The sequence below is a fragment of the Sprattus sprattus genome, assembly GCF_963457725.1.
Source record: "Sprattus sprattus genome assembly, chromosome: 13".
Lineage (NCBI taxonomy): Eukaryota > Metazoa > Chordata > Actinopteri > Clupeiformes > Clupeidae > Sprattus > Sprattus sprattus.
Genome location: NC_137911.1, coordinates 3683735 through 3701185, shown reverse-complemented (window position 1 = coordinate 3701185; position 17451 = coordinate 3683735). Strand labels below are relative to the sequence as shown.

At 43.7% G+C, this 17451-nt stretch overlaps 1 protein-coding gene across 3 annotated transcripts in view; it reads right to left on the bottom strand.

The window, feature by feature from the left end:
- The window catches only part of col12a1a (collagen, type XII, alpha 1a), a 59036-nt gene extending 42400 nt beyond the window's left edge, over positions 1 to 16636 (bottom strand). For all 3 annotated transcript variants that reach the window (XM_080850116.1, XM_080850118.1, XM_080850117.1), the window contains exons 1-13: positions 16521 to 16636; positions 15549 to 15652; positions 11998 to 12114; positions 11727 to 11870; positions 11325 to 11375; positions 10783 to 11046; positions 10402 to 10566; positions 10114 to 10287; positions 9581 to 9874; positions 8852 to 9454; positions 7754 to 8032; positions 7330 to 7605; positions 6809 to 7084 (exon numbers count right to left, since the gene is read on the bottom strand). In XM_080850116.1, coding sequence (XP_080706242.1) covers positions 6809 to 7084; positions 7330 to 7605; positions 7754 to 8032; positions 8852 to 9454; positions 9581 to 9874; positions 10114 to 10287; positions 10402 to 10566; positions 10783 to 11046; positions 11325 to 11375; positions 11727 to 11870; positions 11998 to 12114; positions 15549 to 15618 — 2713 coding nt within the window. In that variant the 5' untranslated portion in view covers positions 15619 to 15652; positions 16521 to 16636. The remainder of the gene's footprint in view (positions 1 to 6808; positions 7085 to 7329; positions 7606 to 7753; positions 8033 to 8851; positions 9455 to 9580; positions 9875 to 10113; positions 10288 to 10401; positions 10567 to 10782; positions 11047 to 11324; positions 11376 to 11726; positions 11871 to 11997; positions 12115 to 15548; positions 15653 to 16520) is intronic.
- Positions 16637 to 17451: the final 815 nt, after the last annotated feature.

Here is a 17451-nt window from a genome sequence, read left to right as displayed (position 1 = left end):
CATGATAATGACTTCTGCAGACAAAGAGACACATTTCCACCATTCAAATGTAGAGGAGAGATCCAGTGCCTCAACACATTCATTGGACTGTTTGTTTGATAAGAATTCACATTTTTTGCAAATTTGCACACAGAAAAGCTGAGAAGAAATATATGGTACTAAAAATACCCACCGCCTTTATGCAGCCTATAAGTTTATTAAACGTTGAGAGTTTGAGAGTTCCTCAGGCAAACTGACTTACAGATCCATCAATCAATATCCATTTGTACATTATGTTTTTGTTTTGCTGTCTATGGCTGTTTTGTCACTTTAGTTCAGAGTATCTGGGTTTGATGTAATTATTAAGTAAGATCTACATATCACAAAGGCCAGCAATCAGGGTAGCCTGACAAGAAAAGTACACCTCCTGACTGGACAACAATTTAATGACCTAAAGGAATGGAAAGGACATTTCTCTGTGACATCAATTTCAAATTTGACTAGAATGTGGCATATCTTTATCCTTTGCCATGTTTTAGCAGTTAACAATCTCAAAATGTGTACTTTAGATGGAAAGAAGGCTCTTCAGCAAATTCCACAGGGAGGACTCTTTGACCAGTTATGTTTGGTCGAAGTAGCTTGTGGGAGAGCCAGTGACATTTAACATGGGCATCTTACCCAGTAGGACAGCCTTAATCTTTTAAATAAATGCCTGATGTTGCAAATAGCTGGCCAACTTCTCTCTCATCCTGTCTGCCTTTGATATTGGTTGTTGATGCAACCCTGCAATTTAGAGTGGACCAAAGCCAAACTTCCACTTGAAAAGCAGCCTTCTTAAAGAGAGACAACCGCTTTTTTCGTGTAAGCTACTTAATTTCAATATATGTGGTCAGATGTATCTTATTTCAGGGCAGCTTCTCATTGACAAAACCAGGTGAGCCCATCAACCATGTCACTCTAATGCTAAAGGCGGTTTTTTTTGTCATGGAAAATTTCATGACTTCCTGTGTTTTATGGGTTCTGTTCTGGGTCCACATGGGTGTTCATTTGGCCCTGTAGCGTCCAACTTCACTGCTGGCCAAAGGATGCCCTTTTCTGCCCCTCTCCTCAGACAACCTCATCATGAAACAGGAGCCAGCATTGGGTCAGAACTCAAAGGGTTGGCACATGCTCAGTCTGCAAAGCCAATTTTCCAAAAGATTCTTTGTAAGATGAAACACAACACACCACTATACCATGGCCACCTGATGTTTCTAGTCAAGTAATAAAAAATAACTTTTTTCTAATTAAACCTAAAGGGCGTGAGTGTAATGCACGGGGCTCCGACTGTACCCTTTCACACACACACAGTGAGGTTTGATGCTGACCAGGAGGAAAGCACTGGCCAAAAAACACTGTTAACATCAAATCCTCCCCCACCCTACCACAAGCGCTGACGAAATGGAGTAACAAGCAAGCGTGCATAGAATTCTACTAGGATCAGACGGAATTCCTGAGCTGTAATTATGTCTTCCCACCAGCAGGGACAGAGCTCCAGTCCGCTGTATGTCATAATCCGGAGGACTCCGGTAAGACCAGAGGCGGTGGACTATGCATCTATGTAAACAAAGCTTGGTGTACGGACACTGCTATCATCGAGAGTCACTGTTCTGCTAACCTTGAATATCTCATGGTTAGGTGTAGACCTCTGCCCAGAGAGTTTACATCTACTGTTGTGACTGCAGCCTATATCCCCCCAGATGCTAATGCTAAGCTGGCAATGAAATAACTGCATTCTGCCATTAGCAAGCAACAGACTTTACACCCGGAGGCAGCCTTTATTGTTGCGGGTGACTTTAACCACTCCAACCTGAAGACTGTACTCCCCAAATTTCATCAACATGTCTCCTGCCCCACTAGAGGAGACAAGACTTTGGACAAAGTATATACAAACATGGCTGATGCCTACAAGGCAGCCCTCCTCCCCCACCTAGGTCAGTCTGACCACCTCTCTTTGTTCCTTCTCCCCAAATACACACCACTCATCAAACGTGTGAAACCCACAGTGAGGACAGTTAAAGTGTGGCCAGAGGGAGCAGACTCTGCACTACAGCACCGGTTCGAACACACGGACTTGAGTGTGTTTGCCACTCAAGCCACACTGGACTCCCACACGGACATTGACTCCTATGCCTCATCCCTTCTGGACTTCATCAACTCCAACATCGACAGAGTCACCACACTCAAGCGTATCACTACCTTCCCCAACCAGAAGCCTTGGATGAACAAAGAGGTCCGCCTACTACTGAAGGCACGAGACACCGCTTTCAGATCAGGTGATGCTCAGGCCTACAGTTCATCCAGGGCTGACCTGAAGAGGGGCATCAAGCAGGCCAAGCACTGCCACAAGCTAAGAATTGAGGAGCACTTCAAGAACAACTCCGACCCCGACGCATGTGGCAAGGCATCCAGGCCATAACAGACTACAAACCCACCAGCACCACGCCCCATAACAGTGCGGCCTCCTTCCCTGACGAGCTGAACAGCTTTTATGCACGCTTTGACAGGGACAACCAGGAGGCTGCCATCAAGGCTGTGCTCACTTCAGACCACCAACCCCTTACACTCTCCTCCACCGACGTGTGTGCTGCACTGAGCAGGATTAATGCACGCAAGGCCGCTGGCCCTGATAGCATCCCTGGACGGGTGCTCAGGGCCTGTGCTGGGCAGCTAGCTGAGGTCTTGACTGACATATTCAACCTGTCTCTGGCCCAAGCTACTGTCCCTGCGTGCTTTAAAACCACCTCCATCGTGCCGGTGCCAAAACACTCCACTGCAGTGAGCCTTAACGACTTCCATCCCGTTGCACTCACCCCCACAATCATGAAGTGCTTTGAGAGGATGGTCCTGGCTCACCTCAAAAGCTGCTTACCACCCACACTGGACCCTTTTCAATTCGCCTACCGCAAGAACAGGAGTACGGAGGATGCCATCTCCACAGCATTACACTCCGCCCTTTCTCACCTTGACAGTAACAACAGCTATGTGAGGATGCTGTTTATTGACTTCAGTTCAGCCTTCAACACTGTCATTCCCTCCAAACTGATCACTAAACTCAATCACCTGGGTATCAACACTTCTCTCTGTAATTGGATACTTTACTTTCTGACCAACAGACCCCAGTCTGTTCGGTTAGAGAACCACACCTCCTCAACCCTCATCCTCAACACAGGCGTGCCACAGGGCTGCGTGCTTAGTCCTCTTCTCTACTCCCTCTTCACCTACGACTGCACTCCTGTACATGGTTCAAACACCATTGTCAAGTTTGCAGACGATACAACGGTGATTGGCCTCATCAGTGACAACGATGAGTCGGCCTACAGAGAAGAGGTCCAGCACCTGGCGGTGTGGTGCGCCGACAACAACTTGGCTCTCAACACCACGAAGACCAAAGAACTCATTGTGGACTTCAGGAAGAAAGTTGGCACACACACCCCCATCCATATCAACGGGATGGAGGTTGAGCGTGTTGCCAGCTTCAAGTTCGTGGGTGTCCACATCTCCGATGACCTTTCTTGGACCCTTAACACCTCCTCCATAATAAAGAAGGCACACCAGCGTCTCTTTTTTCTGAGGAGACTAAAGAAGGTCCACCTGTCTCCTCAGATTCTGGATCATTTCTACCGCTGTACAATTGAGAGCATTCTCACAAACTGCATCTCAACATGGTACAGCAGCTGCTCTGTTGCCGACCGCAAAAGACTGCAGAGGGTGGTGAAAACTGCCCAACGCATCACCGGTTCCACTCTCCCCACCATTGAGGCTGTCCAGAACAAGAGATGTCTGTGGAGGGCATGCAGCATCATCAAGGACAGCTCACACCCCAGCCACAGACTGTTTGCCCTCCTCCCCTCTGGGAGGCGCTACAGGGTCCTACGTTCCCGTACCAGCAGGTTCAAGAACAGCTTCATCCCTGCGGCTGTCACCCTGCTGAACTCTGCTCCACGGGGGTTAGCCCCCCACCCCTTCTCACACCCCCACTATACTCACTTCAACCCCCCCCCCCCCCCCCCACCCCTACCCTGGCTTGACTGCCACTCACCCTCCTCTAGCCATTGAACATTTGCACTATACTTCACTTCACCATCCCCCCCCCCCCCACCCTGGCTTGACTGCCACACACCCTCCTCCAGCCACTAAACATTTGCACTATACCTCACTCTCCTCCCCCCCCCCCTAAACCTGGCTTGACTGCTATACACCCTCCTTCAGCCACTGAACATTTGCACCATAATGTATTTTTAATACTGTATCCACTTTACTGCATTACCTGTATTGATTGTACTTTTCTACCTCATTCACTTGATTTCACTTGTTACCACCAGTTTACTTTCACCTGCACTTTATATATATTATCATACCTCACTCTTACCTCAATTGCTGCTATTCAATTCTGTTTATATTACAATTCTGTGTCATATTTAACTCTTACTGTACATATCATATTTATTCACTTAGCCCACCCTACATTTGCACATACTCTGCACTTTTATTGCTATTTTGCACTTACTGGTTAGATGCTAAACTGCATTTCGTTGTCTCAGTACTTGTACTCTGTACAATGACAATAAAATTGAATCTAATCTAATCTAATCTGAATCTAATCCACTCCTACCACAAGCCTGTCCCTCAGACCACTTGGTGATTGTGCTGACTGGATGGATATGCCTCCCACTGAGGGTGCCCAGATGCTGGCGGCATCCAGCACAAAGAAGGGCCTTGTTTCTTATGACAACATGAAACCCAACTTGGGTCAAGTCAGGAAGGCTTTGCATCATTCACACAGAGACCGTCTCTGTGGTGAGTCAGCACATCTCTGCGTCCATAGTAGGCCCTAAATCACCATGGGCTATCACTTTCAGTGGACTGGGCAAGGGGAGGGGGGAGGTTGCTCCTGGGGAATGTTTATGGCCACTGGTCATGGTTTCACCTCACAGGGAGAAAGTTAAAGCGTAAACCACAGTAACTCACCTCACAGGGAGAGAGTTAAAGTGTAAACCACAGTGACTTTTGCTGGTGGAACACTTCCCTGTTGTTCCCCAAATGTGTGGAGCTAGGCTTGTAATACGCCCCCCTGTTGGAATGGCCTCTGTAGTCTAAAATGTAGCCAGCCCTTAATGTCATCCCTAATGACCAGACTGCTGACAACAGAGAAGGGAAGCCATCGAGAGACAAGGAGGCCTCTCTGTTTCCTTGGTGTGGGAGATCGCTTTATGCCTTTGTGGGCAGTTTACTTTGAGGTAAAATGCCTTCATTCTGGCCTTAGCTAACTTCATCCATCCAAATAGGGCACGCTAGCTGTAGCTCAAGGGTCTACCTTTAAATCTAACCACTAATTAGACATGGAATGGGGCTCTGCAAAGTTTAGTGGCCTAAGTCATTGCTCTTAATTTAACTTGTCAGAAAATGAGTAACAGGCACCATAGAGGTTAATCTACTTGTAGCAACTTGGACATTTTCCTCACTTGCAGCCTTCACTGCAAATCATGCATGTCTATCCTGTCAGGTCCCCTGCCTGAGGCCTTGAGCTGACCCAGTGCCTCTGAGTCTGTAACTATACACCAGCTCTGCTCATTCTTATCCTGACCCCTGATTCCACACATGACAATCACAACGCACATCTATGCTGACAAGTCAAGATGGGGCTGTAGATTTGATCAAAGTCTGTCCCACTGATCAAAGCTACTTTGGCTGTGTCTTTGCATAAGTGTGTAGATCTCGTCTTGATACCGGCCCTGCGTTGACCTTTCTGCTGATAAGCCGACATAAACGTGTCGAATCAGTGGCCTGTTGGTTCCAGATGAACGAAGCCCAGCGACCATGTGGCCTCTGACTGCCCCAGGGTGCTAGTCCTTCCGGACCCCCGCCACTGACCCCTGTCCATCATAGAGGACTTACCTCTGCAGTGGCCAATGAGGAACAGATGGGTCTAATATTTGTTATTCTTACAGGTCAGCCCACTGGAGCCTTCCTCAGTCAAAACAGTGGGGAAACATTCCTTTGACGGTGACACCAGCAATTACAGACTCTGGTAAGTGAAGCTGCCTGCTGGTGTGAGGTATTAAAGAATAGCATGTCATGCTGAACGGGGTTCTCCGTATAAAACACATTTGGGAGCCAGAACAGCAGCCTGCTAGTAAGGCTTGTGTGGCTTTATGAGAGCGGTTGTTGCCTCCACCCTGTTTCCACACCTCAGCTTGCTGGGTGGGAGTTAGACTTCAGGCCCATCTCGGCGACATATGGATGACACAAGCCATGTTACTGAAGCAATATGTCGGGAGGCTTTGAAAATTCAGCTTTACAAAACACAACGACTTGTATCCATTGCACGCCACTGTGAAGTGGAAAGAGAGAAACAGAGAAACAGAAATGTGGACTGCACATGGGTAGGACATCTTGAACAATTGCCTGGGATGAAGGCTTGACTGATCTACTAGAGGGCCAGGAAGTTTATTCAAAACAGCACAACAGTGCCCGTCATATTTGCGCTTAAATTAAATGTGATCAAAAAGAAACATTGCCTCAAAAGTAGACCTGAAAGTAACTGAATCAAATCCTCAGCCCACCCCCCAGCCCACCATGTCAGATCCAATCAATCAAAGCAGTTTCAGCCTCACAGAATGGAAGCAGGAAAGATGAAAAAAGCCAGACCACAATACCACCACAAAACCACCACTGGCTCGAGTTCCCAGCACCAGCAGTGCCTAGAGAAACTTCTAAAACCTTGACACCAAACCAAACCCACTGATGTATTTGTAGAGCACAGATTCAACAGCAAATGTCCCCTTACCTTCCAAAGTGGTGCCTTTGCCCAAAAGTGGGTTGCCAAGTCCAGAGGAGTATCGTGCGCTCACAAACAGTTCGTACTCGGTGGCCGGGTCCAGATTCTTCAGTTGCAGTGTGGTGGTGTCACCCTTCACTCCCACTTCTTTCCTCTCTCCCACACCCTCCGCTGCCTTGTAAGCCACTCTGTACTGGGCTACGCTCCCAGGGGCTGCCTCCCACGAGAGCCGCATGGTGGAGATGGTCTCGTCAAACACCCGCAGATTACGTGGAGAACCGGTAGCTGTAGGGGAGTTACCAATACAAATGATATATAAGCCCTTATTTGTTCCTCTTTGCATGGCTTTTTATAAGGTGGACCATCACATTAATAAGCTCGTTCACAAACATTTAGATGGTTTGAATTTGAAAACACAGCTTTTGTCAATGGCAGTGTCACCATTGTCTTAGCTACCAAAAACCATCATTTGGGTAAGTACGAACACAAGATACATGTTCGCTCTCCCTCAGGATGGGAGTGTTACTAACCTTCTTTGGTGGTGCCGTCAATTTCCATGGCTTGTCCCAGGCCAGATGAATACTCAGCAATTACCGATACACGGTAGGTGGTGATGGGAAACAGCTCCTGCAGCACAATGGTGGTTGTTTTACCATCTGTTTCGGCCTCCAGCCGCTCCCCGGAGCCCGAAGTGGCATAGTAGGACAGCCGATACCTTAGCACTGATCCAGGAGCTGCTTGCCATGACACTCTGAAGCTACTGGTTGTCTCCTCTGTCACCCTGAGATCTCGGACAGTTCCTTGTTCTGAAATAGATATGGCTCTTGTTAAACAGTGTTCATAAGGGATTACCAACTTTTATAACGGCTGAATCCCAGAATCAACTAACGCAAAAAACAACACAAATGCCCTCTTCACTTTGTTGTTCGTGACTGATCAGATGTTGGGTCTTACCTTCTAGTGTAGTCTCCTCGCCCGAGAGAGGAAAGCTGTCTCCCTTGTCATACTGAGCAAAGACATTGACTTCATATGTGGTCAGTGGGATGAGGTGAGGCAGGATGGCTGTGGTGGTGTCCCCTGGCACTACCAAGGAAATGTAGTCACCAGTGGTGTCTGCGGCAGGTCGGAAGCGCACCAGGAAAGACGAGACATCTGCAGAGTCTGAGACCCAGCTGGTACGGAAGCTCCTAGAGGTAACCTCAGAAAACTGCAGGTCTCTAGGAGCCAGAAGGCCTGTGAAGAAAACATGAGATTAAAGATAACTCTACACTTTCAGTTTCATTCCTGCTGAATGACAGATCACTAAATGTTCCTCTTTTAACACCAAATGCAACACTCAAAAATAGGACACCTAAGCCATAATAAATGTGTATTCAGCAAATATTTCCAACTGATATATTTCCAAACTGAGGAGCAACAGTTTGGGCCAAGGCAGTGACACATACTTTGTTGAAAAACCTCCTTTGTGGATTTTATCTCCCTTGTCCAGACAGATCATTACAAATAGCTTTCGTTTTTTTATTAATGTGTTGCTACTGAGGCAATGAAATGCATCCACCGTCGTGATTTAAAAACGCAATCCCCCTCCAATTAGGATTGTAATTAGGTCAAAATAACAGTGCGCAGGATGTTGCCATAGCGTTGAAAAACGTAGCGATAACACATGCTGTAACAATATCCCTTGAGATTCAGGCATCTGGATCTCTGGTTTTAGAGGCATGCTCGGCTAGGAGACTTAAAACAATCAAAGGCACACTTGTGTTTGCCAGACGAAAGACCAGCTGAACAAAACAAGAGATTTCCAAGATTGACATGAAACAGATCAGCTCTGCTCACATATACTTCATGAGCACAATATTTATTCCATGCCCTGTCAATTAAAGCAGAGTTGTTTTTCTATTTTACTACAGGTGGGAAACTTCTCAATCTTTTACTGTTGTCTGAACAACTTCTCAATTTCTCAGTAATGAAAACATTCACCCACAGCAGAATAATAACTTGATACCTGCTATAACCACAGTAAATACATGAATTTATTTTCAAGTCACTTACTTTTTTTCTTGATATTGAGCAGCTCCTGCTCAATCCTGAGGCAGATGGATTGTGTGAGCTCCTTAGAAATTCTCTCGAAGGCATCAAAGTCCTCCACCTCGTAGACGTGGGTATCAGCTGGATGATTGGCAATGGCCTCCAGCTCAGAACGCACAGCATCTTTAACACCCACAGCAAAGATCTCCACATCCGAATTACGTAGGTTGGTGGCGGAGGCTTTGAAGGAGTCTGAGGACTTGCCATCTGTGATGAGGACCATGACTCGTGGAACATTAGCCCGGGCCCCCCGGGTTGTCAAAAAGATCTTGTCCCGCACGTAGGCCATGGCCTTCCCTGTGTTGGTGGAACCGCCTCGATAGGGGAATGTCTTTACAGCCTTCACCATTGATGCAATGTCATGGTGCTTGTTGAGATAAAACTCAGTGTGGGGGTCCCTGCTGTACTGGACCAAGCTGAGCTGGACCTTGTTGGGACCAATATCAAAGGAGTTGACTAGAACTTCAAGGAAACCTCTGACTTTGGCAAAGTTAGCCAGTCCTATGCTGTAAGATCCATCCACCAGAAGGACCAAATCTGCCTGCACATCCACTCCAAGAGAACAGTCTGTGAAAGAGAAAAAAAAGATGTCAATGTATATTTCAGTGCATAGTGCCACTGTACATACAGTATGTGTGTATATATATATATATATAATTCATTATAAGCAAGCAAGGATTGCGTCAGGCTCACCAAGGGAGATTTTGATAGGCTGTGTCTTCTCCATGGCCATGACAGGCTCACTGGGGCTCAAGTCCTTCAGTGCAAACAGGCTGATCTCGTACTCTGTCTCTGGGGACAGGTCTCGCACATTGACCGATGTGTATGTGGGCCCTGTGTAGAGCTCCTGCCTCTTACTGCCTGCCATCATGGGGGTGAGCTGGAGCTTGTAGCCTGTGACTGTGGCACCAGGGGATGGGTCCCATGTCACCCGCATTGACTTGGAAGAGATTTCAGTGACTTCCAAGTTTGACGCTGGTTCAATAACTGTGGGTCAGCACAAAGCATAAATGTGAAGTACTTTCAAGCCTGACTCTGGAGGTACCCTACCCCTTTATTCCATTACCCTCTCGCCCTAAGGTAACTACAAGAAGTGTCAATACACATACGAGCCAGATGTATACAGCTGCCAGTACTTACTTACTCAAATATAGTGTAAATTATCTCAGTGCCTAAAAGCATGCCATGCGGTTATTAATGGTTCTCTTGAGTTGGCTTGTACTCACGTTCCTCTCCACTCATGAGCGAACTCAGCTGATCCTCCACCCCTGAGCAGACTTCAGTGATGAGCTGTCGCTGGACATCTTTGATCAGGTCAAAGTTGGCCACATTGTAGACATGCTTGCTATGAGGAGTGGAAGCCATCTCGTTTAGCTCCTCCTCGTCGGCTCCTTTGATGCCTACGAAGGATGAAGATAATGAAGATAAGATGACGAAGATGGAGGAGAGATGAATGTGTGTCCAGGCTAGGTCCACTAAATAGTTGCAGGGTGATGATGATTTTTAACTCTCACCCAAAACAAAGATCTCAACTCCAGTATTTCTCAGTCTCTTAGCAAACTCATCAACTGGGTCCTGGGATTTGCCATCTGTGATGACCATGGCTACTTTGGGGAAGCCCTTTCTTGATCCAGCTGGCTCAGTGAAGGAATTTTTCACCAGATAATCCAATGCATCACCTTGGAGAATATATCACACAACATGATGAACATCGATGTACACATTGTTCTATGAAACTAAGAACAGTAACAGCTATAAAACTAGGAAATCTATTGACACTGCTTGTAAAACTTTCATAGCCTATTTTCTACCTCAGCAAATCACTTGCTTTATTGTTCCACTCTGGCTGCATTACAAAACTTAAGACTTAGAAGACTGCTGTGCACATGATGTACCTGTCATTGTGTTGCCCCCTTTATATGGCAGATTTTTGATGGCTCGCAGAAGGTCTCCACGCTTGGAGTGCTGCTTCAGGCTGAACTCGGTGCGGGTGTCGGTGCTGTACTGAACAATCCCCACCCTGGTCTTATCCTCATCGATGTCGAAGGCACCAGCCATGGCTCCGATAAAGGTTCGGATGTACTTAAAGTTATCCCGCCCGACACTCCATGAACCATCCACAAGGAAGACAAGATCTGCTATGGCACTGACCGAGCACTCTAGAGACAGTGAGAGAGCCAGAAACAGCTGAATTAAATAGAGATGTTTTCACCATTAGACAATTTTTCCTTGTGACTTCAAAATTGTCTATTGCATTTGGATAAACACAAAATTCTCATGGGAAACACATACTGCTGTCCACTGGAAAAAGCAAACAGAAAAATCCCATAACATCTGCTGAGTGGATGAGGAAAGTTAAGTGTAACATTTTTTGGGGGATAAGGAAAATATTTCAGTAAAGATAACCATATTAGGAAGTGTGGGATGAGACACTTACTAACTGCATCGGACGGCTTCCTTGGAGTTCCACTCGTGTTACTTGACTGGACTAAAAAGAAACATGTTAAGCTCTGTTATTCCAAGGAATGTTCATAGTTCTTCTGGACATCATTTACTGTTGAGATGCAAAGGCTTTAAAGAACTAAAAACAACCCGAAATTGCTAACATCTTTAAAAATGATTCTGGTAGGCACAGTGCAGCTCAGTTTCTAAGCTACTAGAAGTAAAAATAAATAAAATGATTTGTCATCGATACAATACATGCAAGACTGATGGCGTGAATATGTTAGAATAACATATTTATGTGGAATATGTTATAAATAGGAGGGGAAGATTCACTTTTTTTCTCAATATGTATTCATTTGTATTATACATATGTTGATGTATTGTATGTACTTACTTGTCAGTTGGCCAAAAATGGGTATACTCTCCTCTGTCCCAACATAAGAGTTGATTGAGACTGAGTAGTCTAAGTCTGGAGTCAGGTCGGTGATAGATATAATCGAGGCTGAGGCAGGAAGGCTGAAATCTTTGGCTGGTTCATCTGCAAGAAAATAATCAATATCCATACCTATTAGTGAACCTACATGCACTTTCATAGAAGTACGTCTTGAGCAGAACATATTTGACGTCAGCTGATGCAGTGCATTGAACCTAAGAGGAAGACTCACCTGTGTCTGAATCTACTAGTATTCTGTACCCATGTATCTGTGATGTAGGGTGCCTCCATGTCATCTCCACAGTGTTCTCATTTAGGATTTTAAATTTCAAGTCTGAGGGAGGTTCCACTGTAAACAAATTTGTTATCAATGTTAGTTCCTCTTCATATAAAGTTAAATATGTACTGAATTTGTAATAATTTGATACTTTACACAAAATATTTCCCAACGACAAACACTTCATGACTGAAGTTGACCGTTTCGTTGTTGGGCAGGACAAAAAGAGCCCACAAGGGGGGCCAAGGACAAGGTGACGAAAAGGTAACATAAAGTGACACATATATCATAGGGAGCCATTTTGTGGTAAAATGGCTTTTGTTTGAATTGCAAAAACCAGGTAACTCATGGTATGCAACTCAAGCACAGAAAGTCAAGACTCAAAACATGAAATACAGACTACCTCCACACAAATATACCCAATGCGCAAACATTGAGGTGACCATACACAACATGCTGTATGCAATCAATTCAAAGCATGCCCAACCAGCCCCAACATATTAACCAATTACAAATAAAGTTGCATCAATACAACATGACAATACAATGTTTTCATTCACAGTCAATGATTATACAATGGAATCCAAGATGCCAGATCACAGTTGGGGTGGAACTGACATTATATTATGCTATATGTTATATATACAGAGTATATATTCACATATGTCATATGTAAGGTGAAATCCTTCTATGTCTAGACTTTAAATGGCACACATCCATTGCAAACCTCTTAAAAAGAATACACATTTGTCATAGAAGACTTTTGTGTACTTCCTTTTCATTCAGAAAGTATACACAAGATGCCATGAAACAACAGGATACTGCTCAAAACAAAACAAAAAAAACTGAAAGGACATTTTAAAATTGATTGATCGTTAAAAAATGACGACAGATGCATTCTTGGGGGGGAAAAACTACTATGAACATGTCCACACTGAGGTTGTTGTCACAGCATCATGCATCATGTACATGGAAAAGGTGTGCAGACCAAACCGGAAAAATATACGAACAAACATTTTCATGTACAACAGGGACCACAGAGAGAGACCATAAATATACTTTAAAATGATATTCCCAGGATGCTGCTCGCATGCCAGCAATATTAGAGGGGATTAAATATGATGCTGTTATCAGAATGGCAATATCAAATCCTCCAGTAATAAAAGGAATAAGAAGTGTTTTAAGGGAAATGTAGTGTCGTTTTATTTCCATTACAGGAACTGCCAATGTAAGGCTTTGAGAGGGGTAGGTAAAGTAAATCTATGAGTTGTATTCATTTTCATAGTTTTAATAGAAATAAAGGGAAAACACAAGTCTACTGAAGACCTAACCTTAGGGGGAGAAAGACAGCATGGTGACACAGGCAAAGCCTATCCATCAGTATGCTTTAGCAAAGTGGAAGGTCAACATGAATTGAGCATGCAAGCTGGTATGGGTGTGGAGGGGATGTGTGTGGTTAGATAGTAAGTGGGTGAGAATATCATTTTAAAATACTGAGTAGAGGAAGCCACAGCTCACGACACATCAGGTGCACAGGCAGAAGACACACAGGACCTGAGCAAGAAGCTTAGGCCATGGAGACCACTCAAATAAAGAGGCTCACCAACCTGCCACGTTCAACTGTACGCTGCTCTCCTGTGTCCAAAGGGCCCCTTTGCTGGACCGACACACATTGTGCTGCACGGGAGTAGTCTTCACCAATTCCCAAAAAGCGAACCATTGCCGAACCATAACATTTACAACATGTGACAAACGATTTGCACACGTGTTGACATCATTGATTTACTCAAATGTTTTGCCCAGCTTTGAAACGATACGCAAAACACAGCGTTCTTGAACTGAAATACCAGATACATTCATACAAATATACACATTGTTTGGAAGTATTATGATTGTTTGCATACATCCACCATTCACAGTTCTTCATTGCCATTGGGCGTGGCAAAGGGTCCCACCAGCTTAAGGAGAACACCTCTCCCTCTCTCAAGAGAGAGAGTCTGGCCAGTGTCAATAACCTCCGTCTCCAGGCAGCCAGGCATTCATTTTGGCCTGTGCAACTGCCAGGCAGCTAGCAGAAAAGGCTAGTCTCCCAGAGAAGGAGAGCAGATGCCAAAGTAATTCCACAACATGTGCTGACATTAAACATTACTGCATATTAACTTTCCATATGAATTGCAACTCAGCATTTTCGAAAATGTCTGAAAGAAGCCTAAAAGGCTCTTTGTCTTTGTGCTGTCTGAGGACTAATTTGCCTCTCTCATATTACATCTTTCCATTCTGTTTCAGAAGATATATGGGAGAAGACATCTGACTCCCCAAAAACCTTTGAGGGGAAAGAATCATAAGTTTCCATTTGGTGTACCAATTTACTGCAGAGCCTATACAGTTCAAATAAAACATTACAAAAAATAATACTGTGAGTAAAACCTGTCATGTAGCTTAATATTTTGCTATTGAATTTAGCATATTGCCTGAATTTAAAGCCATAATGGGCAATTTGTTGCAAACATACTTGATACTTGATTTAACTTCAGATCTTAAATATCCTCTTGAGAATTGAATGTCTTATTTCATTTAGGTTAGGTAGGCCTAGAGTCGTTTTTACCTTTTTGGTTAACAGGATAGGTCTGACAGCCTTTTAAGTTTAAAGAAAGACTGAGTGACTTTCATCTCATATTGATGACCTCATATGTGCAGGTATGTAGGCTACGCTATATTACTACACTTCTTCAGACACACTGTCTGAACACTGTCACGCTGTTTCGGGATGCGTGGAAAATCATTCAAGGCTTAAGAAAGGATTCTGCTTTGAGTTCATTCTTCCTCATATTGGTCTAATTAAATCAAACGAGTCGTTACATTGGTCTCCGTCTTGACATTCCAAGGCCCACGTTATTTACACTTAGTAAGTTTCAATAACTCCATACCATTACATATCGACATTCAAGGAGCAAAGATGAGACGTCGTTGTGTGGTGAGAACTGATAGAAAATCGATAACAACAACAATCGCCGCCATTTTCTTTATTTTTTGTTACCTACAATAAATAAAGCAGGATTCCAGTCAATGGAAAAATGGCCTCTCCCCACCAGCGATTGTTGTTGTTTACGATTTTCTATCAGTTCTCACCACACAACGACGTCTCATCTTTGCTCCTTGAATGTCGATATGTAATGGTATGGAGTTATTGAAACTTACTACGTGTAAAAAAGACTAGAAATTGAATGTTTATTTTTCATTGAATGTTTACATAAAGTTGCACTGGGTGCCTTTAAAGAGAAAGAATTTTGGTGCCATTTTGTTAAACACACTGGTCCCGCTTGTGTAGCTGAATGTCTCATCTCAAATGCACAAATAACCTCATAACATAAATGAATGGACAGTGAAATGTAGATCATGTAGTTATTGCTGATGAATCACTGAAGAGAAATCCATTTGGAATGGTACACAGAAACGGAGGGAAAGAAAGAGGGAGGGAGGGAAGAAGGGTGAGAATAAAATATTACCTTGTGCCTCTACTGAATTCAAGAGCAATACGAGGAGGGCGGCTGTAGCCACCGATAGCCTTATCTTCATTTTCAAGCAGGGGGTCAACAGAACATGAATAAATCTACAAAGACACATCAATGATTTATTTATTTCCATGCGTCAAAGACAGTAGTTTTTACACATCTCTAATGGCCTATAACGAGTTAAAAGTAAATTCAAAGCAGTGCAGCAGAAAAACCTTTAATCACGCTTATTAGCCTGTTTGGCTAAATTAGAACTAACAGCCGACCATAGACTTTGCATTAATTTCTAACAAAAAACTTTACTTCTAAAAGTTTATTCAGTCTTCTTAATCTAATTCTAACCGCTGGAAATCTGTTTTACAGTGGAATCCGCTAATAGTCCTCATCGGCCTTAAACGAATAGTCTATGTTCTAATTTAGGGAAAGGTCACTAGCAACCGAAGGAGAGCTCAACTTGATTCAGGAGGATTTGTATGGTTATTGGGCGCCCCCGAGCGGTTATACAATTAGCCGTCGGTTGCAAGTAATATTGAGAGAATGCAAAGAGCACTACTCTAAAAAATCTTGCGGAGGTCTGGGTAAGAACCACTGAACCACTTATGCAGATTTTTCTAAACCTCCGCTCTAACTGAGATTGCCAATAACCTAAATGGTTTGACAGTGTTATAAGGTTTAACATTGACAGGCTAAATAAATGAAGCAGCCTAATTCAATAAAAAATAAACAGATACATAAATAAATAAGTAAATCAATAAGTAGCCAAACAATTATTAATTAAAATGTGTGGAATCCCATGACAAAGACTATAGGCTACTGTTGAAAAAAATAGCCTAGAATTTATAAAAACAAAATGTGACAAAACCTGAAATAAATTGTATCTAAAGTCTCCGTTTACTTTTAATAAGACACCAATGAATTGATGAACAGATTCAATAGACTAATAGGCTACTTCATTATTTTACTTACCTGATCAGCTTGAAAATGTAATAGAGAACTATGCGTTTGCGGAGATGCCCCCCTCAGAAAACCGGCGAAGCTCCTATACTGGGTCCTGAGAGAAGACTTCTCTAGTTCACTGCTTGAAGCTCAGTCTACAGATGGGAGCTTCTTGAAGGACAGCCTCTTTTCAAGTGGGACGGAGCTTTCCTCAGCATGCGACTAAATAGGGGGCTGTTCTTGCCTTCACTTCAAGAAACTAAGGGAAAAGGAAACTCCTGCCACAAGTAAGACGAAATCCCCAAGTCCATGACAGGGTAGCCTACCTCTGGCACTATTTCCTAGAACCCAAAGTCTTTGTTATTTTAAAATAAAACCACAACTATTGTGAGCTTTGTCATTTAAGACCTATAACCTACATTAACTGATGCACGTGTAGGCCTTGCTGCTGCAGATATCTCGGCGTTAGGTTATTATACGATTTTACCCAAACGAAATAGGCTAGGCTGCAATAATTAATAGTCTCAACAGAACAACAGCAACAAGTCAACTGCGAGGATCCGTGCCTGTATTTAACAAACACCGGAAAGTTCGTTTAAATGGTCCATTTCATTGACATATTGGAATACATTTAAAAATATAAGATGTCTTACAGTAAACCTTGATAGGTAGGCCTAGATAAATCCCCACACTGCCAAAGATGCCATGCTTCTCAAAACGCATCAGATATTAATTTCCTAACACATTACTGGTGAGATTTAACGGAAATTCATTAGGCTACTCAGGTAAATTATCTAATTGTTTAATAATTTACATATCAATAACAATGATTATCATTGTATAATAATAACAACAACCACCTTGGCATACACGAGTGTCCGTCAGAGCATTTCTCATGTGCTTTTCAGTTTGTTATGATTTCGACCTTTCCCCACCCTGGACAGCGCGTGCCATAGTAAAT